General features: G+C 35.6%; 1 protein-coding gene across 5 annotated transcripts in view; it reads right to left on the reverse strand.

Moving 5' to 3' along the window:
- The window catches only part of LOC135843602 (adenylate cyclase type 5), a 324,265-nt gene that overhangs the window by 59,225 nt on the left and 239,879 nt on the right, over positions 1-25,161 (reverse strand). For 4 of the 5 annotated variants that reach the window (XM_065361542.1, XM_065361543.1, XM_065361540.1 and 1 more), the window contains exons 4-6: positions 10,388-10,576; positions 5,720-5,926; positions 3,346-3,517 (exon numbers count right to left, since the gene is read on the reverse strand). In XM_065361542.1, coding sequence (XP_065217614.1) covers positions 3,346-3,517; positions 5,720-5,926; positions 10,388-10,576 — 568 coding nt within the window. Of the gene's footprint in view, positions 1-3,345; positions 3,518-5,719; positions 5,927-10,387; positions 10,577-25,161 lie in introns of those variants that run through there. The other variant, XM_065361544.1, reaches the window with a different exon arrangement.

Here is a 25,161-nt window from a genome sequence, read left to right on the forward strand (position 1 = left end):
GGGTTGAATAGTCAGACATCCGTAGGTCCCTGGTTCGAATCCCCGCGAGGTATAGGTGTAGGAATTTTCTAAAAATGTTATAGGCAGGAAAAATCATACATGACATGAGCATCACAATGATGATAGGGAAATTCAAAATAAAATTCCCCAACCCTATTTTTTTGATTTTTGAAAATTATTGCACCCCACTGATACTGATAGCATGTAGTGAAACACTTCTGACACACACTTGGAAATGAGTAGTGTTTCCTAGTAAGGAATTGCCAGTGGTGATTTACTACACACATACTAGACAGTAGTGAAATACCATTGATTTGTGTTGGTGGATCAGTAGTGCTACTCTACTGAGAAATCAGCAGTAATTCATCACTCATAATTTTGAGTAGGAGAAGTAAATCACTAGTGGCAATTCCTTACTAAGAAACACTGCAGATTTTCCAGTGGACACCAGTGTACTTTTTCTACGTGGGACTGTATAGTCTTAATAAAAAGTTCACAATCTTATTACTGACTATGTACATTAGGGTGGTTCAAAGAACAATAGAAAAAACTTTGTTTAAATTTTTCAAGCTTACCCCCCAGAAGTGTTCCATTTGGATAGAAAACACTTCACAGAAAATTTCAGGGCAAAAAAATAATATTTAGAGGTCGCGCAGGAGAGTTGAAGGTTGAGAAGGTATGAGCGCGTCAAGCAAAAACTTCCCACTGTTGCGCACCAGGGAATGCAGCATTGTGTTCCCTCCTTGGGTCAATGACTTTTTTTCAAATCTGAAGCTCATTGAAGGAGGAAATACAAAAGATAGCAAAAGTAAAGAAAAAAGTATAAATTTAAGGTTGTATTACTATCTACCTATTCTATTCTACTTGCTAATCGAAGGGGAAAATGTACTTATAGGATAAATTGACATTCAAATATGAATACCTATTTTATAAGATTCAGCACTTCAAGTTGATGTTTTATTGACTATTATTAATTTTAAAGCTGTTACTTTATAAAACTAGAATTTTTCGATTTCTAAATTCCAAATTTGGGTTCAAATGAATTCTACAGCCAAAAAATCATAATTCATAATCAATACTTCGGAATGGTTGTTTTAAAAATCCAATAAAAATTAGTATCACTTAATAAGTTGTAGTGGGGATGCCGCTCTCAGTATAGTGGTGCCGAAATCAACCCCGTTCAAGCTTCATTGCGTTTCCTGTAGTGCCATCATGGGAAGTATTGTGCTTGCGCCTGCTCATTGCTCCCAACATTCAATGCTTGTGCGCAACCTCTAAATATTAATATTTTTCAACAAAAATTTTATGGTGTCTTTTTTTCATCAAAAGGAACAAACTTAGGGGGTACTACCTTGAGATTTCAAAAAAAATGTTACATGAACCACCCTAATGTACATCCCTACTTATACTTGCAAAGTATCAGCTTGGTAAAATTGATTTACCCAACTTCAGAATGATGCTTTGAATTGAGTACTTTGTTTAGCATGTAAACGATCTGAAATCACATCCATCCATTCCTGGGCGGCTATTACCGAAATATTTTTGCCTCCGCAATCGACGTAATCCAACGCAATGAACGTAAAAGATTGCATCGTTTGCGTAGATAGAAAGCAACCGTGTTGAGCGTAATGTGCGTTATTTTAATATTTGAGTAACAATAATGTTTATAAAAGCCCAATTAACAATTAAAATTTTTTTTTCAAGATAATGCCAATAATTTGCAACGCTCATTACGTCGATTGCGGAGGCAAAAATATTTCGGTAATAGCCGCCCTGTCCTTTTCTTGCCTCTCAACTGTCTTCATCATCATCTAATAAAATATGAATGATCGGGTGCCTATTTGAAAATTTCACTTACTTTCCTTTTTTTTCCATTCTCACATGAGCAGTCTAACAACATAATCTGTATTGTTTTATGAGAGAAGTGAGATAGAGCAGTCTAACAACATAATCTGTATTGTTTTATGAGAGAAGTGAGATAGTTATGTTTTTGTGTACACAAGGTAGCAGTATTTTGCATATTGCGAGGGAGAGAAGGTGAAACCAGGGCAGGACCATGGACAGTCAAGAGAGAAGGTAGACATGACAGATAAATGTTGAAATTTGAGCGAAAATGATATTGTTGAGAAAGTGAGCTCTTCACACAATTTTACAAATAATACTACCGCCAAAATAAAATCAACTAAGTAGTCTTATATATGTATTTATGAGGTTATGGTAAGGGGTGAAGAGGGGGAGGGGGAGGGAGATATACATATAGTCCATGAATGCGTAGTCCACTCTGGTCCATGGACTATTTGACTATAGTCTGAAGCTATAGTCCAGACTAGCATTCGTCAAACTCGCAATTTTCACCAAAATACTCAACTTCTTCGACAAATCCCACTAAAAAATACACGTTTTCAGCAATTTTTCACATCAATTCTACCCACGGACCATAGTCCATCGAGTATGGACTAGACAGGCCATCAAGTATGGACTAGGTAGTTCATTGAGCATGGACTGGTTAGTCGTGAGTAGAATTGGTATATTCCTACTACTGACTTCTTAATTGATTTTTTGATTTTTGGTGAATTCAAAAAAATTCAAGTTCTGACTGAAAATGGGAAAAAAATAAAAATTTTATCAAATTGACTAAGAATGGTAAAATTTGGTTTGGTCCATATTTTCGACCACCCGAGTCGACTGATGATGGTTTCCAAAATTTCCTCCGATTATTTTTGAAAAAAAAAACTCAAAATCCGCTTGAGGCTTCAGAACGGTTCGAAACCATCATCAATTGACTCGGGAGGTCAAAAATAGGATGCAAACCAAATTTCAGTTTTTTAGGACAAATTGGAAAGATTTTTATTTTTTTGTATTTTTGGCCTTTGAATTTTTAAAATTTGCAAAAAATCGAAAAATTAATCTCAACCAACTTCTTAAATTGGAGTCCTCTGTGAATTCCCTTTGATCTGACTTGACAATTTTTCGAATTTTTTACTTAAAAGCGACCAATTTTTGTCAAGAAAGGTGACGTTTTTAAACCTGCACCAATCAACTTTTCTTTCAATTCGAATAAGTAAGTACTTCGAATGGAAACATTCGAGATACTCCTACACATTAGAAGCTCAACCTGCACAGTTAATTTTTGTAATTATAATCGAAAACCAAGTAAGTTGATCGTAAGCTTACGTGTTATTCACACAACCACGAATCAACACCTACACAAAAATCCAGCAGTACCCACCATACTACTGAGGAGAATCCTAACCCCGCATACAACCGAGCAAATTGCCAGACTCGAAGTTGAAGGTAACTTAAATATGTACCTAGGTATATACGATACGTCAGAGAAACACTTACCCGCATATATAACCGAGCTCGCTAATAAAATGAAACCGCAAGCTTTATTCGTGCCGTTCGTTGTTAATTGTAAAGCTCCCAAAATTAGACATAAAATAAGTAATAACCATAGTAAATGGGTCATATGATTTTGATTCGTTCTTAAAAAATACCTTTGGTACAACATCTCGACCTGCAAAAGAAAAATAAAACTTACACTAAGTACCTACTACCTACGAGTACGGTATAAAGAAATCGCAGTAAAATAGAGTAAGTAGATCTATGTTAGTTGGTACCTGCTGCTACGAAATTCAAGCTCGAGCTCGTTTTTCAATTAAAAATTTCCATTAAAATAACCGAAATAGAAAGCTTAAGAAAAATTATACGTTCCATGAAGTAAGCGAGCTGAAAAATACCTTTTAAGACTTTAATTTGAATAAGGCTCGAAAATAAATTGAAAAATACTGAAAAAGCAGATATCAGCCGAACGGTTGTATTATAGCATAACGTTACTGCCGGGGTAAAAAAAATTCAAAATTCTAATTCACGCCGAGCCCAAAGGCGACGACTCGTCCACTGCTGGCAATAATCACGTTATACGAGATTAAGTGGGTTTAATGGTGAACGAATGAGGAAAAGTCTATCATCATTTTTGATACTAAAATCGAAATTTTTTTTTTGCAATAACACTCGCCTCTCTAATACCAATATCCGATAAATGCTATATAATCTCAAAACGATTCTCAATTCGAGCAAAATACCACCACAACCTTGAATTCTGTAAATATCCGGTAATCGTAGCAACACCACAGCCATTTTTACTCGCTATTTTTTTCAATTATATAAATACGTGATTTAAAAATCAATAAACAGCCTAAATATCGCCACTAAAAAAAAAACATACTCGAAATACTCGCGTATTTATTTTTACTAACCGGAGAATTAATTACAACATCGCCAAAAAAATCCCAAATCCCAAACAAATAATTCTTCGATACCTTTAGGTGAAATGTGGTCGTCGTATAAGCTATCAATTTTTATACGTTTTACGAGCTTGGTCGCCACATGGCCCCCTTCATTTTCAAAACATATTTGGTATGTGTGTCTATTTTTAACTTATGGAGTAGATATCGAGCTAGTTTCTTAATGAATCAAAAATTGGATGAGTGACCACCTATAATGACACCAAAAAAATGGCCAAAGTAGGTAAGTAAATTTTCGTGACTCGACCTCAATTTTTTATAACTTTTTGAAGATTTTTTGATGTACTTGAACTGGGCCGATTTCTATGTGACGAGGTAAATCAAGAAAGCTAACAATGGAATTTTTTGTCACTCGTCAGCTACAAATTTCATTTAGATTTTTTTTTTCTTTCCTGTTTTAAATTAACATACTGTAATAAATCTATGTAGTTTTGATTCCAAATTCAAATTTTGATTTAAGTCAGTATTAAGAAAGAAAAGAGGGTTACCAAAAAAAAAAAAAAAAACATGAAAATGTCAAAACGAATAAATAGACATGTGCAGCAGCAACTTTGGAAATCTTGGATTTTGATTACTCGTATTAGATGAATGTAGTCAAAATCCAAGATCAGCTATCGTGTTTTCAGAATTCAGACCCAATCATGAAATCTCAAAAAGTAGGAACACATTCTTGGTATTGATTTCAAATGAATTTTTTGAAGGGAATTCCGAACTAATTTTTTCGTATTTATTTCAAATGAACTTTTCGCGATGGTTTTGGATGGTTTTGAAAAAAAGGGAAGTTCGAAAGAATTTTCGTGGCGATTTTGAATGATTTTTTTTGAGGTTTCAAGGGGTCAATTTTTTTTGGCGGTGATTTAGAATTCGATTTTTGATTTGGCGAATAATTTTTTTGAGGTGTTTTCAAATTAATTTTTTCATCATGATGAAATATTTTTTTGCAATGTTTTCGTGTTGATTTTTGGTGATTTTTCTTCTTTTTTTTTTGGGGGGGGGGAGAGATAGGTTTAAATGTGCAAAAAATATGAAAATTTCAATTTTCAATTTTTTGGAAGCATGTACAAATTTTGGTTTAAAAAAAACTAATTTCAAAGCTTGGCTTTTTAAAACTTTTTTTTTTTCGTTCAATTTTAAAGATAACCCCTTTTGTCAATTTTTTTCTCAATCTTCAAAATTTACACTGCTTTAATGTTAAAAACAGAAAAAATTCATCTGATTTTTTTTTTGAAATTTATTTAAAATTTTCAGATTATTCCCCCAATATTTTCAACTGTTCGTAACTCCTTCAATTTTCAAGTTCTTGTTCGTATTCTAAAGTCGATTTTTGAAAATTTTTGAATCGGATTCCATCAGAAAGCAGTATCTAGATTTACGCTAAAAAATTCATTCAACTTTATATTCTATTCCCTTACCTGTAAATTTTTAAATCTATGCGACGAGCACAGTCTTTTCTGCAATCTTCTACCCCATCCTCGGTTCTTATACTTTTCTAACGTAATGGTTTCGGTTTTCTTGTTATCTTTCGATATGAGCACCGTTTCTTGAGTAGGTTGAGCGCCATTTTCCACGCATCCGGTACCATCTTCTTCTGCAATTTCTTGAATGCTAACGGCGCCACTCTGTTAAATTCAATTACCCCAAATTAAAGATTAATCTTAATAAAAATCATTATTACGACTATTTTTCACATTCGTGCATTCGCCCCTTTTACGCAAATTTATACAAATGAGGCGTAAATGAAAGCGCGGTACCGCACGTAGAAAAAAAAGAAAGAAAAGAAACCCAATGAAAATTTGCTATTACCGAATTAGTTATCCTTTCGTTTTTTAAATTACATTTGCCAACTAGCGCGAGAAAATTAATTTAACCTATTGTAAATTACAATACTTATTATCAATAACGATTCGCGTTGGTGAAAAAAGTCTCAATTTTTTCCAACCCATTGTATAAATAAGTGTAAAACTTTGTTCGACGAAACATTTCTTTGAATGAAATAAACACGGCGGCGAGGAAACTTTCTTCAAATGTAACATTTTACAAAAACTTTACTTAGAGTTAACGAGGGTAAAAACAGCGTAGAAAAAACCGTCAACTTGATAGAATATAACGAAATTTAAAGTCCACTAAATAAAAATCAACATTAAGTAGTTACTCGGCTAATAGCATCATTTTAGATAAAGTCAATTAAAATCCTAATAAAAATTAATGTAACGGGGTTTGCGACAGGTTTCACTTTTTAATCCATTAAATAAGTCAACGAAGGTTTTAAAAAGTTCCAAATCCGGCTACCTACGTGATCGCATAGCATATTCATTATTTCATTTCAACTCTTTTCATGAATATTTTTTTTTTAGAAAATTACAATAGTTATTCGAAATCCAGCTGGAGACTCCAGAGTGGGTAGGTAGAAACTGCCTCCAATCGATTGGTGGGGAAGGTCAGAAATATAGACTGTAAATTAAATTACTTCAATTTGATCAACCTTGATTTGTTTTCTAAAAATAAGTATGTACCTATACTTAATTATACCTAGTTAAAATTAGTAAAATTTGAATTTAAAAAAATTTTCTATAAAATCAAAAAAAAAGCAGTTTAGCTCAACTGTTGTATTTTCAAAAGATCTCTCTCAATTTTGTTTGCATCCGATCCAAAAAAATTACCATTCATTTCCATTACGAAGAAACGTGGAATGAATTCGAGAAACGTTGTCAAGATGATTTTTTCACCCCATATCAAAACTATATAAAGAAAGCTATACCTACGCAACATATTTCAAGCTAACAAATTTCTGGAAATGTTACCTACGTGAAACTAAAACGAAGAATGCTCAATCAAAATACACACCTTAGTGTATAAATGGGGGCTGCGGCGATGCTCAACATTGCTACATAACCGACATCTTTAAAGCAATTCGTGTTATTTTCTATTTATAAAATACCTCGGAGTCGAACCCCTATGGAATACCATTAAGATTACAACACTATCATGAGAGAAATTCAACATCAACCCGGAAAAAACTTTTATTAACTCGATCCAGCTTTCAAAGCGGAAGTAAGTATGTATACCTCAAGCGAAAAAAGCAATTTGAAGATATAATCGGTGTTTAAAAATTCGATCTGGAATTCCTTCGAATATGGATAGATAACAAACGTCTGTTGTAATTCCGGTCTCGTTCGGTGACTGAGAAAAGACCTACGCCCAAATTAACCCACCCTGTGCCTAATTTATTAAATGATTCGACGAGGGAAAAATTCTTGTGGATTTTTATTTTTAGGAAAAATATGCGGATGAACAAAGCCCCTAGTTTATTGGAAAACGACAATGATGGTGATAATTCTTTACGACGCAGTAGGTATTATATATATATAGGCATCGCGGCAGGCTTATGAGCCAATTTTTCAAAATTTCAAAATTTTTAAAATTATTTTCAATTTCTGTTCTAATTAACTAATCGAAATTCTAATTGCACAGTCATTGAAATATATAATTTATCTGTATCAGGAAACAGAATAAAAAATTTTTGGAGACAATTTTTTCAAAAAAATTTTAAAATTTTTTGAACTATATTGAATTTTGTGAAAATTGCTTGGTTGTCAAAAAGTCTGAACCACATCAAAATTTTTGGTATCAACAGTATTCCCATAGAGCAATAAAATGCAGAAAAATCATTAGTCAAATTTATCATCGTGCATACCCAATTTCAACAGGGCTTTGGGTATGCCGACCAGTACTTCCTATTCTATAGGCCTCATATGTTAGTACTACATCTAGCGAACATCTCTGAGAAACATTCGGTGCGCGCAGCTAACTTTGACAAAACTAGTTTGAAACAGGTGGCTCACTTGTTATGTAACTTTAGCCTTTACGAAGTGAGCCAGGCTGGTAAACCTACTGGTTCACTTCTTATGCAAGATTAACCCATACTTGGGTTCATAAGTGTGCTGTCGTGAACATATATATATATTTTTTTTACGAAAAATGAGTGTTTTAGTGAGTCAAAATTAAACACCTGAAAAATTACTGGACTCATTTGAATCTCATGTACATTACATTAGAGACTTTTTCAAAAAATAATAGTCGGGGGCCCGCATAAGGATCTATTGCACCCCCTACCGATCCTCCAGTCCTAAGGAACATTTCTAGCTCACGAAATTTTTTAAACCGTACAAATGTAGATCAAAAGAGCAGGCAAAAAATCACCTGTAAAAATTTCAAGTGCTAAAGTGCACTTTTCCATTTTTGGTGAATTTTTGAAAATCAATAGGCCAAAAATCAAGAGAAAAAAATCAAAAAATCTTACCAAATTGACCTAGAAAGCTGAAATTTGGAAAATGCCCTATTTTCAACCTGTCAAATCGATTGGAAACTGTTTCAGACCGTTTAGAGTAGTTCTGAAGCCTCCAGCAGATTTTTGAAGCTTGAAATTCTCAAAAATTTCATTAAATGGAGTTGGAAAGCCGAAATTCATTCTGCAAACTAATTTCAATACGCTACGAAATCGACTGCAGGTGGATTTCAAGTCGTTTTGGCGTATCCAGGGACTTTTGGAAAATTACTGAAACTTGAAATTTTCACAACATTTCATCAAATGGAGATGGAATGGCGAAATTTACTCTACACTCCAATTTTAGCACTCTCTATAAAGACAACTGCAGGTGGGTTCAAGTCATTTTGGAGCCTCCAGTGACTTTTTGAAAATTCCTGGAGTCTCCAACAGATGCGAATTTCTTTCTTAATTCTTCTTTTCTGGGCAATATTACAAAATAGATATGTAGATAGGTGCAGGTACAAATATTAAGGCAATTCACGTTTAGGTTCTATCAATTTTCAATTAAATTTTTCTCAACAGATTTTTCGCCTGTTGTTTAAAAAAACAAAAATTCATAAAATAAGCTCCAAAGGATGGGTAAAAAAATACCTATAAATTAAAAAAAATATACATTCTTAGTTCAAAATGTTGGTTTTTAAAGACGTAGAATTCAGTTTTCAAGACTATTGGACCCCAAACCTCAAAACTTCAAAACAGTCTCTAAAAGGGATTTAAAATTTCAAAAAATACAATGAGTAACAAAATGCGGATTTTTGATGGCGCAAAATTCATTTTTGGAAATGATTACGATTATTTGAATCTAGCATTAATATGTAGATCCTTAAATGCTATAAGTTACACATTTCGACACAAATGCCAGGTAAGAAGTACGTTTTGTATTTTTCAAAATTTGAAATCTTGTACCCCTTTCGCTCTAGGAGGATTATTTGGATCTGTGGCATCTGTGGGACAAATGGTGAAGTAATAAAATTGAAATCAGGTTTCTCAAAAAATGACTAATATCAACTCTCTCGAACCGAATATCATAATTTCCGGTCATTCTGAAGCCCCCAGCACGATTCTCGATTTTTCCAGAATCTTTAAATTTCTATCCAGGAGACGTGAAAATCAATTGTAGTAGCTAAAAATCGAACTATAAAAATATCTTTGATCATAGTTTACGCGCTATGATGATAAATTTCGACTGGAGAGGTGAGCGGGTTCTGCGCCAGGAATAAAACATTTAGTCTGAAATTACCTCGCAAAGGAACAATTTGGGAAGTCTATCACAGAAACAATATTTTTCGATGTTTTGGCATAATTAATACAAAATATTTGGAAAGAAAATATTTTCAAAACATAATTTTTTTTAAAACGAGTGATTTGTAAATTTTCAGCCAATTAGTAGAACCCCACAAGTGTTCCTAGATTTCGACAGGAATGACCTAGGTCAATGCAGAATTTCAAATACCATTTTTTGGAATTGGACAACTTTCCTAAAAACAGGTTGGGCAGAGCTAGAGCAAAAAGTCGCATTTTTTTCGAAAATTCTTTCTCTTTGAAGACCCAAATCTCCCTTCCAGGAGCATCTCCAGAGCTAAAATTTCTTCTGGACGACTTTCAACTCAAAATGAAAGTCTCAACTGAATTTGGTCAAAATCCTGCAATTTTTTTTTTCGTGATCGACCATATTGAAATTTATATAGCTACCTGGTATAAATAGGTAGGTCATAGGTACTAGGTAGGTATTATGATGATTATAAGTACTTACTCCAAGTAACGAGGGAGATGTATTGACTGACATGGTTCGATCCGATTTAAAATGCTCGATAACTTCCCAGTTACTTTTACGAATTGGTGGTGTTGATACGGACTCTGAATGCAATAGACTAGCATGGGTGGGGGTTTGCGGTTCTCCTCGAATGTGCTGCCGTAAACTTGCGCATCTTCTAGACCAGCCCTGAAAAATTATAAAATTTTCACATTAAAAATTCATCTCAACAATTTAAAATAAACCTTAATAGGCTCCTTTTAAAATTCACAAAAAAATGTATCATTATTTATTCAAATATCTCTGTTCACGAGAAATGATTTAATGACCTGTCATTTGACAAAGATTTTCATAGCAAAACAAACGTATAAAATGATCCTCCATCCTTCCCCTCATCATCGTCAATATGAACGTATTTTATTGGTCCGATCAAACGTATACGAATCATTGTGAAATTCCATCCAGGTAATTCTAACATTTTATTAAGCCTTAGAATGTACCTGGAATCAAGTATCTGGCGCCATTTTCGCTACACGAAAAGATCAAGTTAGCGACGACGTTGGTATGTAATTACAAAAACGTTAATCCGAATACAAATATAAATGTTCTTAGAAAACAGAGCAACAGAGAAAGAGAGAGAGACGAAGATGCAGGACTGAAAAAAGACAAACTACAGTGTGTTTTATTCGCTATACAATTTTAAACAAACGCACACACGCAAACGATTTCCACGCCATCGGAAGGGTGAACGTGAAAGTTTCCGAAAGTCGCAGTAAAAGGATGAAATTACAAGTTTTAATTAAAGCCCTTTAACGCAAACCAGGAACACGCGCATAAATTTACACCTGACTGAAATTCCAACATTTCAGCCATTACAATTTTTCTTCAGCTTTCCGTTGTCTGCGATCATTCGTTTTACCACCGCCGTCTCTCCAGCTACCGCATGCTTGTCATTCACCCTCGCAGACTGTATTTTTAATCAAGGCGGAAACATAATTAACTTCTAATGAGTATTTATCCGCTTGATTATGAATTCGTTTTTACCTTTGATATTTTAAACTATGCGTCGCAAATAATAAAGGGAGAGGAAAAAATTAAACAAAACACTTTATAAGAATTTTTGCTTTTATTTTTTTTTTTCGATTTTGCAAGGAGACGAGCCAGTAGGTTGGTAGGCATCGCATAAAAGCTGGCACGCTATGTAACAATAATACAGCTGGTGGGAAAACTAGCTAATTTTGAATGATAAACGAGTATAAATTACACGTAATTATAAGGTTTATAATGCGTAATATTTGTTGACATCTTCGTAGGCATATGACAAATATATTTAATTATTAATCAACAAAATTAAATATCGATCTTTGAAGCTCATCTTTTGTTGTATGTACTCGTAAGTACTTGTTGTTAAAATGGCAAACGCCTCTCTCATCATGTGTTCTATAAAGCGGAAAAATGTCACCGTCAAAGATCCGCCAGCCTCTCTTCTTTCTCTTCTTTCATCCTTCGCATCTATTCCGATTAACATCGCAATTCAATAAGTTGGAAATTTTATTCCATCTCGAATTTTTATCAACAGTTGAATACGTAATTCTAAAGCACGTGATAGGTCGCTGAAGCTTCGCATTTAGATATATCATTTATTCGGTCCAGATACACGAACATGCCTAGTTTATATGACGTTTTCAATTTATCCGCTAAAATGGTACAGATTGAGCGTTTGCAAAGAAGACTACCGATTATAAAAAGCAAAAACTTCCCTCTTGATTCAATTGTGATCGAGTTGTATGGAGTTTTCATTCGTTTTCGCCTTTGTTCCCCTTATTTCTTTGACTTGATTTTTCTTCTACGAAGGCATCTTCTTTAGAGATTGAAAATAAATTAAATTTCGTCTCGAGAAGGATTTTTTTTTCGGAAAATGAATACATAAGTGATTTTTTTTTTCGTTTGTTTGCTCATTTATTTGTCTGCATACAGAACTCTTTGCGAACAAATTTTCAAATTTGTGGAATTTACGGTACAGTGCATGAAAAAATTTAGTCGAAAAGAATCTCAATTTCTAAAGTTACCGGTGCTCAAGTTCATTTTTACTCCTTTCTGAGTGATTTCAAAATTCTGGAGAAATTTGAAAACTTGCGAGAGGCTCCAAGAAAGTCAATTTACGATTGTTCACGAGTCGGGTGATCTTGTAGACTGAAAACGCCAGTTAGTTGCATAGGTACTTTTTTGAAAGTTTGATTTTTTTCACTTTTTCTGAAATTCAAAAATTGACCAAAAATTTACTTTTGCACTCACTCTCCTGGATTTTTTCAATAATCAGCTAAAATGGCTGCAAGAGTTCTAAAAATAAGCACTGGTCAAAGCTATGAGCTCTAAAATTTACTTTTGATCTATTCAGAGTAATTCGAAATTCCTGGAGAAAATTGAAAAGTTGCTGGAGGCTCTATAATGGCTTAAAACTAACAGTTATTGACATGTCAGAGTTGAATTGAAAAAATTATTTATATTAGTTCATTTTTCTCAAAAAATTTACACGTGGATCCAAAATTTAAAAAACGCGCGAAAACAACTTTTTTGAATTTTTAAAATTTTCAAAAATTCGCCAAAAACCCAAAAATAATTTTCAGCATTTGAAATTTTGTTTACGGGACTTCTAAAATATGCTCTTTCGATCTACCTTGATTTCGTTCAATTCGGAAAGTACGAGTTCCAAAAACTAATCCAAATATTCAAAAAATCGTGAAATTGATGAAAAGTGGTACACTTACTGAAACTACTTAAAATGCTTAGATATCTAAACAACTTCCAAAAATTTCTCCTTCAAGCCGAATTCCCAAAACTGATTTTCCTGTTTGATTTTTGTCAAAAAAAAAAATAATGTTTATCTACCAACCTTTTTCGATTTATCAAGAAAAACTCAATTTTTGATGAGATCGATGAAACAAGCTGAAATTTGGTCAGTACCGTATTATGGATTTCCAAATCAAATTAGTGATAGTTTCGAGCTGTTCTAGAGCCTCCTGCGGTTTTTTGTATGAATTTGCAGTTTTGGAAAAATTCAGAATCAATAAATTGGGATTGTATGGTCTTTATGATTCTTTCGATCGACATCAGTACAAATTTTCAAAAATCATTTCTACTGACTGGTTCAAGTCTGTTGCTTGTTTTTTAAAAATTGTTTTTCCATAAAAAATTAGCTTTAGAATTTTTAAAATTCCTTGAAAAACGAAAAATATATTTCAGAATCTTGAAATTTAACCTGCTGATTTATTTTTGGACACAATAACTATCTACAATTTTTATTCATCTGGTTGATATATTTTTTTGCCAGCTGGCACACCTCACTTGTAAATAAATTACAGAAATTAAATTAACGAAAATATCGCAAAAAGACCATAAAACGAACTAAAAATTACATTGAAGATGTTTCAACAAAAATTGGTGAAAATTTTCAAAAAATGTTTAAATTAGTACTCAAAATTCCTTAATTATTACTCAAAAATAAAAACAAGCGCTTTCATTGTCCTATAAGTGATGTTGTCAAGCTCAAAACTCTTCCTCCCTTCTTCCTATCCAGAGTTTGTGGATCTAGAAAAATTAGCTCTCTAAACATAATCACCAAAAAATTCCTTCGATTTACCTAATTGCCTGAAACTTGGAGTTAGGTAATGGCTTTTTTCCCTGCAAGATTTGAGAATGGTCAATTTTTGAAACTTCTAATAGAAGACCTCAACAGCAAGATCAACTACGTATGTATTAAACGAATAAAATTTTGGTTCTGAATGTATTTCTACTCAAAGTCGTGCCTTAGAGTATTTTTAAAAGTTTTTTCAAATTATATTAGGTTCAAAAACGAAAATCAGAGAACCATTTTGAATTTAAATAAAATCTTGATCCATATGCCATTTAATTTTTAAAAAAATTTTAAACAAAACAAATGGATTGTAGGTAGGGTGCAGAACTTATGATAATAAGTTGAGTTTACCTAGAATTATAAATAAAATTTTGGGTGAACGAAGGGGGCGGGCAGGGGGGACTCGATCGAAGACTAAACCCCAAAAAATGCGTATAAATGAGTGTTAGTCATCAAGGTTTTGAATTTTCATCTCTAAGAAAACCCACAGTAATAATAATAACATGATTTTATGTAAAAAAAAAAAAAAATACAGCTCGAGTATTGTGAAAGAACTGATCCAGATCAGTCTTTTAAAATCCAAGACCTATAACGTTATGCATCATGTCATAAAAATAAACTCCGAGAAACGATGTTACTTTTGTAGAAATAAATTTCATTTTCGTGGATTGGAAATGAATAAGGACGATGTTTCGTGATCACGAAGTGTGATACTTTTTTTTCGTATCTCTTTTCTCAAGGATAATACATACAACTGAGGTTGATACGACTTGTAAACGTATACTCGTAGTACGGAAGCCTAAACATTTATTTTCTATTATTATAACCGAGAACATAGATTAAATTACGTTTGCTACTTGTTCCTTGCTCGTAAGTTGGTAAAAATCGGTACAGAATGTAAAATAGAAGTCGTACCTATGTGTAGGTAGGTATGTACTCGAAGAAACACAAAATAATTCACATAGTGACTCGACATCTCGCGTAGGTAGGACGCGCTGAATAAACAAGAATAAAAGGTAGGATATTGCGCGAAATTCTCTCTCCTGTACGTAGATCTAGGTAAGGTAGGTAGAAATTACGTATCTAGAACCCTTTGCTTTCTTCTCTAGAAAACATTTCGGTTGACGAGCTGTACAAGAGGAAAAATTATAAAGTACCCGAATAATTGTAAATTATTCGAGAGTAGTAAATGTGACGTATAACATACATTTGGTCTCTTGGGTATATACATTTAAACCATATGTAGTGTGATTCTGAGTAGAAAATTTTCAAGTCGCGATACAAATTAAAAATGACGTTTTCTTTTGTACTGCTCGAAGAATTGGAAAGGATAACGCTGGCAGCGGTTTATACTTTGAAAAAATGTAAGTATTTTGATTTGGTAAAAGGAGCATTTTTTTCTGATTGTTTTCTCCCTTTAAAAATTGTATTAGAGGTATATGACAAGGTGGCCCTTGTGGTATTCGAGTCTAAATTCTTGACCTTTCAATTCCATGTTTTTTTTTTGGAGGAAAAAAGATTTTTTATTTTTTATATCGTTTCCCTAGTGACTTTCTTCAAAGGGCAAAGGGCTCCGAGTTGAGTAACTAGATACACCTTTTAAACAATTTGATTCGTGACTTGTTGAATTAGGTAAAACTCAGTTTGAAAAAAAACCACTTCGGTGACGAAAATATTGAAATGGGATAAAGATAAAGTTGGAATTCACGTTTCTATCAGCTCCAAAATAATATAGACTTGTTGACACAACTCGCTAAATATCTACTATATTATACCGCTCACGAAATTCAACGATGATGCGTAAAGCTGAATATTACCAAACTCGTGAAACGATTCCAAGTGACCAGCTTATGCGAATAAAAACGTGCTTGTGAAAGATGAGAGAAAAAGTTTTTGCAATTTTTCGTTGTTGATAAAATGGTGATATTTTTTCGATAAAAATACTTCGCGACATATTGAAGCGTGCCATTGCACAAGACGAGCTTGTTAAAAAAAAAAAAATTAATAAGTATATCGACCAACTTGAGTCAAAGGCTCAAAGTCATACATCAGGTTTATAGTATTAACTCGATTTCGCAAAGAAACCCCTTTAAAAGTCGAAAAAATAAACATCATTAAAATTGAATTAATTACCATTTAAATAATTATGAAAAAGAAAGAAAAAAATCCCCCAAGAATTACAACGTAGGTAAATATTTATGCAACGGTGATGAGATAAGCTAACAATGAAACATCGATTCGCTCTCGCAAGTACAACTTTTTTTTTCTCTTAAAAAAAAGGAAAGCAAAACGGTATTAAAGTCGTTTGTATACACACATAGAAATAACAGTAGCAGAAAAAAAAGTACTTTATTAGTTTAATATCTCGTTTCCCGTTCACGTTTTAAAGGCTGAAACTGAAACTTTCATCCTTTTAAAAAGAAAACTAAAATCCTTTCAACGTAAACGAAATTTTGAACTTTCATCCATACAGCTTATAAGATGCTCGTGGTCTTGCTTATTTATAAACTCGTAAAGTATTCAACGTGGAGTTTTCCAAAAACTTACCTAGGTAGCTATCGAATGCGAGCCGTTTGTAATTATACTCGAAAGATATCAAATTTATGGTAATTTAGGCTGAAATATGCTGTTTTGATTTTAAATGTTTGGAATGAGATATGTTGCACACTTGCACAGATATAGGTACCTATTTGAGACTGTACATATTTGTATATTAGGATTGGTGGAGATGTGTGTGATTAGAAGAAAAATAGAACCACTTGAAATTTAATCAAAATTTTGAAAATAAACTCAAATCTATTGCATCTTAATCCGTCATACCAGTAAATGACGCATTCGTACCTTCTCTATGAACCGAAATGCATTTTAGATGGATGCGAAAAATAATTCGGAGGATCTCGATTAAATTTTACGAAAAAACTTTTTGAACTGACGTTCTTCAATTTGAACTAAACCAAACTGAATTGATAGAGCATGTCCTAAAACCTCCACATTTAAAATTTTAGGCACAAAGGTAGGTTTTAGTACATTGGGAAATTTTTGAAAATTTAAAAAATCCAAGTAAAAATTCTTTCTATGGCAATTTTTTAGTTTTTTTTTGAAACAAAATGAAGTTGAGTGGTGAACATTCATTTTAACGTCCTTTTCCACCACTTGAAGAACTGCCAATATTATATTGAACTCTAGATAAAAAATCGATTAATCGAACCAAATTCGATTCATTTTTTATTTTTAATTTCATAACTGATTCATCATGATTAATATGAAAAATCAATTTGTACCCTAAAAATGTATTTCTCAATCAAATATCTATCATGATCAAAAGTCGATCAATCGAATTACGGAAATCGATTTATTCTTAATTTTTGATCGTTCTCATTCCTGTTCCGTCAATGACCTTAAGAGACCAGAGTGGTCGACATACGACCCTAGCTGGGTATAGCTGTACCGGTACATACGTCAATCAGTGACCTCAATAAACCAGATGTATGGGTCAACGACCTTAAGAAGCCAGACAGAAATACAGACGACATTGAGTGTCCAGGCACACGGGATTAATGCCCTCAAGAAGCCAGACAGGCGGAGAGACGACCTTGAGAAGATAAAGGTCTGTTACCTTGCGAGTCTAGACACACAGGTCAATGACCTGAGAAACCAAGCGGGCTCATCAGTGACCTTGCGAGTCCAGGCACACAGGTCAATAACCTTGAAGAGTATACAGAAAGACAGACGATTTTGGGAAGCCATATGGACAGGCCGATGACCTTAGGTGGACAGATGGGTAGTCAGATGAAGGGACAATGACCTTAGGAAGCCAGACAGGCGGACGCGCAGGCAGACTACCTTAAACTGCCAGACAGGAATATAGACGGCCTTGAGAGGCAGGGCGTATGGGTCAGTGACCTTAAGAACCCAGACAGGCAGGCAAATGTCAATGACCTAATGGTGTTACACCAGTGGACATGTGATCTTGTGAATATTCCCTTGGAGAATCAAATCTCACCAGTCATTTGTGAATTTGCTGTGCTCCGGAGACGTTCTTTTGATATTGCAGTGCTTTTCGGGTCGTGTAATGCTTTCGAGTTTTTGGTATTGTGCTGTGCTTTCTGTATCGCGTGGTGCATTCGGTATCACGTTGAGCTTCTGAGCTTTCAGTATCTCATGGTTCTTTTGATTTTGCATTGTGCTTTTGAGATTTCAATATTGGGTTGTCCTTTCGAGATTTCAATTTCATGTTGTGCGTTTGAGCTTTTGGTTTCACATAGTGCTTTCAATATTGTGTAGTGCTTCCAAGCTTTCAATTTTGTGTGATGCTTTTGAGCTTTCAGTTTCCCATGGTGAGTGCATTCAACTTAGTGTTTTCATGTAAGTACTAGGTACTTTTGATATTGCATTGTGCTTTTGAGTATTCAGTTTCACATTGTGCTTTTGAGCTTTCAGTTCTGCGTTTACCGCACTTCAGTGGAATGGCATAATGCTGGCATAATTGGCATAATGCTAGCATAACTGGCATAATTGGCATAATGCTGGCATAACTGGCACAATGCTAACATAACTGGCATAATGCTAGCATAACTAGCATAAAAGTAGCATGACCAGCAGATTGTGGTAGCATCTGTTCAAAATGGATGCAACCAATGCTAGCATGTTGCTAGAATAATGCTAGCAGGTGGGTGGTCATGAAAGCCACGAAAAGTCGTGAAAAAGAGAGGTCGAACTTGAAAGTTTCGGGCATTTCAATGCTTGGAAAACGCAAGCATAATCCTAGTGACAAGCTAGCATGAAGTGCTAGCATGGCTGATGAGCTAGCATAATACTAGCAAAGAATTCTAGCATTATGCTAGCTTTGATTTTTTGGCAAATTTGCTAGTAAGGTGATCAAAGTGGTGCTAGAGGTGCTAGCAAAAATGCTAGAAACACGGCTAGCAAAATGCTACAAAATTTTGTCAATAGGGTAAAAGGAATACCTACAAAACAGGCACCCTCAGACAGAGAAATGCTTTTCTCATAATAAATAAATATTTATTCCTTTCTTAATATAGTTCGAAAACACTTTCTTTTTCAAAACGCGTGTAATCGTTCGAGCACTATTCCTTTGAGAAAAAAATTTAATACAGATAAATTGCAGCTATTTTCCCATTATTTAGCGAGAAATTCCAAAGTGAAAAAACACTAAAGGGTGGGGTGGCGAAAAAAATCAAATAAAAGTCAACATCTGTACGGTTCAGACGATGTGAAAAAAATTTACAACTTGTAATTAACGGCATTCTTCGTATAGACTCGAAGCACAAAAAACTTTCCATCGTCATAAAAAAATTACCCGGCCAAAATTTAATAGCCACGCTTGAATTCACTCGCATTATAAAAGCCCATCGACAGTCTATTACCGTTATAGACTTTGAAGGCGCGTCTTTCATTTTGTTGTGCAGTGTTGAAAGGAAAAAAAATAATGTTTTCCAGATAATTAATTATGGAAACTTTTCACCTTTTTTCTGGTTTTCGTTTTGCCTACAAAGCATTAATTTAATCCTAGAAAATTTATTCGAATCGTTAATTATTCGCAGATGGTTTTTAGTTATCAATAAAAATGGTTAAAATGTTACACAGCGTATACAAGATGAGACCCTCGTAATTTACCAGTAGGTAGTAGGTAGGTAAGGTACCACGCTATGGTGAAATTTAGCTATACATACAATTTGCATCTTTTACACCTTCCATGCTTCTGCTGCCATTGTAAGAGGGTAAAATGACTTAAGGCATGAATTGGTAATGTGACTTACGATGGTTGCTATTGTGTTGTTTCCAAGAAATATCCCTTAGAGTATTTCTACTAAATACTCACCGGAATACCTCACATGCTCGGCTAGGGCGTGAGTAGGAAATGGTTGCTTTTACACTCTTAACATATGATCATACACACCATAAATAATAACAAGTTATACACAAGAATAATATTTAATGTGTGCAATATTAACAACACGTTACATGATTAGTACATAAGCAAATGTACTAGTTAACATGACACTTTCTTAAACTAAATATACACACGTTGGTGTTACACACTGTGGTGTAGGTTTGGATAAGTGATCTCCTCTGGCAAGGAGATCTAACTTATTCACACTGATATGTGCAAGTACTTACCCAGAGTGGCGACGAGTAGATCATCACTCCTTCTCGTCTATTCATTGGTTTCACTAATAACTAACTAAAACTAAAGCACTAAACCTGACACTTAACACTCGAGAGTAAAACTTATACTTAAATGACTGCATTAACCCATTAACCGTGAATAACATACCCGCGTGCACTCGGATACATTACTGGCGTTCTGTACTCTCGTCGCTTGGCTCGTATGGCTAGCTGACGAGAATACAACGCAGTGTTGCCTTAGTGCAACGCAGTGTTACCATGTGGGCGAGCCCTATACATACCACGTACGGCATAGTAGTATATCACATATGCCCCTCTGAGGTTTGCTCGATGGCGTAACCAGCGGAGAAAAGCACGGATAAAAACATGATATACTATGCATGTACGTGGCAGCGGAGCTGTCCCCCTGCCCCCCTGCGTTTCTACGATGAGAATGGCAGAGGCATATGGTAAAGAATAACTTAGACAAGAGAAAATAAATTAATCGACCATCAAGGCCTAGCAACAGGTTCATGTATAGGTGGTACCGCGTAATAATCAAAGAATGGTATTCAAATTTCAAATTTTGTGCTTGGTAGCCTCGCTGCATTGGATATATATATATGTAACATCTTGTATGTTACGTCCATTTTTCGAAATCGCTCGCTGCGACGTCTGCAAGAAATCTGTCATTTTTTGAGGTTGATAATGCGAAAAATGGCACGTGCCTGCCGGATCGCGATTATCGATATGCAAAATAATGACACAGCGATTTCTGCAATTCTCGTAGAGGATTCGCAGGCTGGGAAACCTGTTATTATAGTATATCCTTCTTGCAGCGTTGTCCGTCTGAACATATTATAACACTTTAATTGTGTTAAAATTGGCATTTTTGATAACACGAAAGCTCGAACAACACCAACTACGAAAAGAAACTGGCTTCTTTAATTGAAGCTGTGTCATCGGTTTCGTGTGTGTCATGACTTGCAGAAAGGTAGTCATCGCTACATCTCATGCTGGAACCCGTAACCGGTTCCGTGCAAGTCATGGCATTATCAGGCAGCGTACCTGTCCTTTTCGGTAACGTCATCACCCGCGGAATCCTCCAGGACCATGCCTGATTTCTTCCAGATACGGGGTGCGTACCGTGGCAGAGTACCAATTATTAATATGTTCTTATGTGGCTCTTAAAAATGGTTCGTAAACCATGCTACCAAGTTCCTCTCAATTCCCTAGGTGTCAGCATCCCATTCGGACATACTTGCAACATCTTCTATGTTACTTTTCGATTCCAATCGCCAAGTCGCTGGGACAAATACAACAATTTATTTTCCAGCGAATGGGCGTGTGGTCATTTTCGGTAACTTCACTACTTCGTCTTCTGCGAAACCGTAAACTGTTACTGTCCGAGTCTGTTTCTTCGAGTAACGTTACAAGTATCCGCTTGCTGACTAGGTAGGTGAGTACCGAGGCAGAGCATCATCTTTTTCGGTGATTTCACCACTTGTGAGTCGTCTGGCCGGTAACCTGACCGACTCCAGATCAAGGTGGGAACCACCGAGGCAGAGAACCGAAATAGTGCATGTCCTTTGGATGGGTTTCAATTGGTTCGACGACCAAGAGTGCTGATCAGCGGTCTTCCTGATTTGAACATGCGTATATAACACCTTGTGTGTTACAGTTCATTTTTTGGATCACATCGCCAATGATCAAGGTAACAATCGCCCTAGCAGGCGGTTCTTTCCATTGGCAATGGAGATGGCAATACCGTGCTCTCGAACAAGCTGCATTGCGCAAGGTTGTCGGCATGGTATGCCTCCATGGCAGAGTACCAATTAATAGCATGTTCTTTTTTCAGGGCGTTATGGGTTCGTAAACCTCGACCGCTAATTTACCAATTTTGAACTTGCTGTAATTGTGAACCAGTTCGAATAATACCTTGCGTCTACTCGGCGGTAGTTGCATTTACCAACACGGTAAAAATAAACTCTCCGAGCATACCAATATAACACCTAGTGTGTTACGGTCTATTTTCGGTAATATCATCTACACAGCCCAAAGGTGAAGAAGTCTTTGAGCACAAGTCTCCTCAAGATCTCGCGATTTGATGGTGACATGTCTCAATTTCTCAACATCTTGGCGCATAGATGTACCGTGGCAGAGAACCAATTATTAATATGCTCCTAGTGGAGGTGTTACGAGCGGCTTACAAAATCCGACCTGATAGTCGATTAAAGCGCATACTTCAACTGGTTGTCATTACAGGCAAGGTGACAAGGCCGAAATGAGCTTTCAGATACGATTCGACGATCGTTTTCCTATGGCTCGAAAGACTCGATCAGTTTATCGTGTGAGAACTACACCGCGGTAGTTCTAATTACCATCGCGGTAATTGTGCTCCCTGAACATTGTATCACCTCGTGGAGATACTATCTGTCATTTTTTGGTAATAACACCCAGCGTTGAAAAAATAGTGGGTGTTTACCCAGGCAGAGTACCTGTTGTCTTTTTGGTAATGGCCCAAAGTTTCCGAAAAAATCGTGCAGAATTTTAACAGCCACTTCGGTATTACCCAGGCAGAGCACCTGTTGTCGTTTTAGGTATCGACAAAACACGAGGAAAACAATGCGAATCCATCGCTTCGTTATATCCTGCGATACCAGGGCAGAGTACCTACTAAATTAATGTTCTTCTAGGAGACTTGCGTCTTACATTTCCAACCTGAGTGTCGGAGAAGGCGCTTTGCAACTGATCGTTTTATTTGAGAGGAAAGTCAGTTTATCTTTTAAAGGGACTACACCGCGGTAATCCCGAATACCATCGCGGTAATTCTTTTGGCTCTCTGAACATTTGTAACGTTCTTGCGTTACGTACGAAATTGGAATTATTCACGGAGCCATCGGAACTCTATCCAGTGGAACTCGCGCCGTCTCGGTTGGACGGGAAGCGTGATAATTCTTCATTTTAGGTCACGTTCGGATAGCATGAGCTCGCCTCAATCTAAGACTCTAGAAAGAGAGAGGCTCGATAGGTATCGCGTATCCGATTCGTGCCTTGGCAGAGTACCTCTTATTTTAATGTTCTTGTGAGAGCGAGCGACTTACATTTCCAACCTGAATGTCGGATAATGCGCATTCAACTGACCCGTTGTTGCTTGTTGAGGGCTGCGGTCCAATAAATAAATAAATGGTTGCGTTCGATGACGCATCCTATGTCAACCAGGACAAAAAGAGTGCTCTTTAAACTTGCTACACCTGTTGTGTTGCATATATCGTTCAAAGAGACTTTGCGGCTTACAGTATCAACCTGTTTGTCGATTCATGCGCCATCTTATCCTGAGGTGGTAAAATATCAGACTACGTGACAATCGATTCTAGCAAATCAATTCTTCGAGTTTGCACGGGTATGTAGTACCAATTCGGCGATTGGTGCTAACGTGAGATAACTTCAACGAGTTGTCATCACGCTTAACGACTTGCAATATACGGCGATATTGCATTAAGGGTTTGCATAATAGAAAAGAGAAAATATAAAGTAAAAAACTCTTCGCAAGTGCAAACAATCAAACAAATAATACTATTACTAATGAGGTCGCTTCTACCTTCGACGAGGTAGTAACGCACAGTAGGAACTATGTACAAATACTCAAAATTAATACTAGAACATAAAAAAGTAAAAAATACAAAACAACTAACAAATTAAGGTGACAAACACATCACTGGGTGAAAATTCAAACAAGAAATAATACGAAATGTTACAAAAGAGAATTAATACTAATTAAAGGAACAAAAACGTCATCACCGTGATACATCAATCACAAAAAATTAAGTCTTCTAAAAATTAGTTCAAAACGAAAATACAAGTAACAGAAAATTCATACACGTAGGTATGTAATTTGAAAACAAAAGAAAAAGTAATTTTAACATGATATTTACATAACAGCCATGATGAGAATAAAAACAATAAAAACTTTGAAATATCTGCACGCAGGCAGGATTGACAAAGAAAATACAAAAATACAAAAAACAAAAAAAAATTATTTACAAAGAAAAATTTACAATGGTAGTATCGAAGAAACTGGTCATTGCGGTGCAATTCGAATGTCATCGACGTAAGTAAGCGGCGCGGTGACTCGTTCCAATAGGATCGTGAACGGATGTGCCGTCGGCGCTTCGTTGAGCGGTAGAGGATTGAATTCCGTGTTTGGCTCGGGCTCATACCGCGACTGGAGTATCTCATCGACGATGGAATCATAGCGGTTGAGGGGACGTACCGTTGATCGCCGATGAACCTGAGTCCAGGTGATTTGTCGCTGATCGGTAGAATTTGTCGGTCCCTGGATTGGTTGAAGTTGCGGCTCGTCGTTGGCATTGCGGGTGATCTCATAATATCGCCGCTCTTCGCCGCTTGGCATTACCGTGATAATGTCGGTTACTTCCGGAGTTGGCGGCCGGCGAGTGAGAATATTCGGCTGGAACCTTTGACGACGCTCGATGGTGTCATCGTTCGGTGCGAGTAAACGTCTCAACTCTGGGTGCCACGGTGGAATAATTGGCCATGGTCGGACTGGAACTTCGTTGCCTCGGACTGGCTCGTGTAACACGTCCAACGACGGCTTTCGGAACGAATGCCCTACTGGCATTTTCGATACGCAAACCATTTTTTCGATACTGTTGAAAAAATATAAAGTATTAGAATTGGTAGTAAAAAACTCAACAAACTTCGGCGAGTTTGTAAAAAGAGAAAAGACCACCAATTCTACGATTGGGATAAAAAATGTAAATTTCGATCAATTCCTGTTAGAAAAGTTCGAAACTTAGTATGTTGAAAGTTTCAGCAATTCGACGATTGTGAGCTTTCAATCTTGTAGATTTGCCAAATTAAGTCTGTGTAGAGTAACAGCAGTGCAAACCATAGTATAAAATACTCTTTGTCGAGTTCAATTGAACGAGTTGTTGTTGATACATAGAAGCAGTCGTCTTGATTATGACGTTTAATGCTCATGTGCGCA

This window comes from Planococcus citri, chromosome 4 (genome assembly GCF_950023065.1).
Source record: "Planococcus citri chromosome 4, ihPlaCitr1.1, whole genome shotgun sequence".
Lineage (NCBI taxonomy): Eukaryota > Metazoa > Arthropoda > Insecta > Hemiptera > Pseudococcidae > Planococcus > Planococcus citri.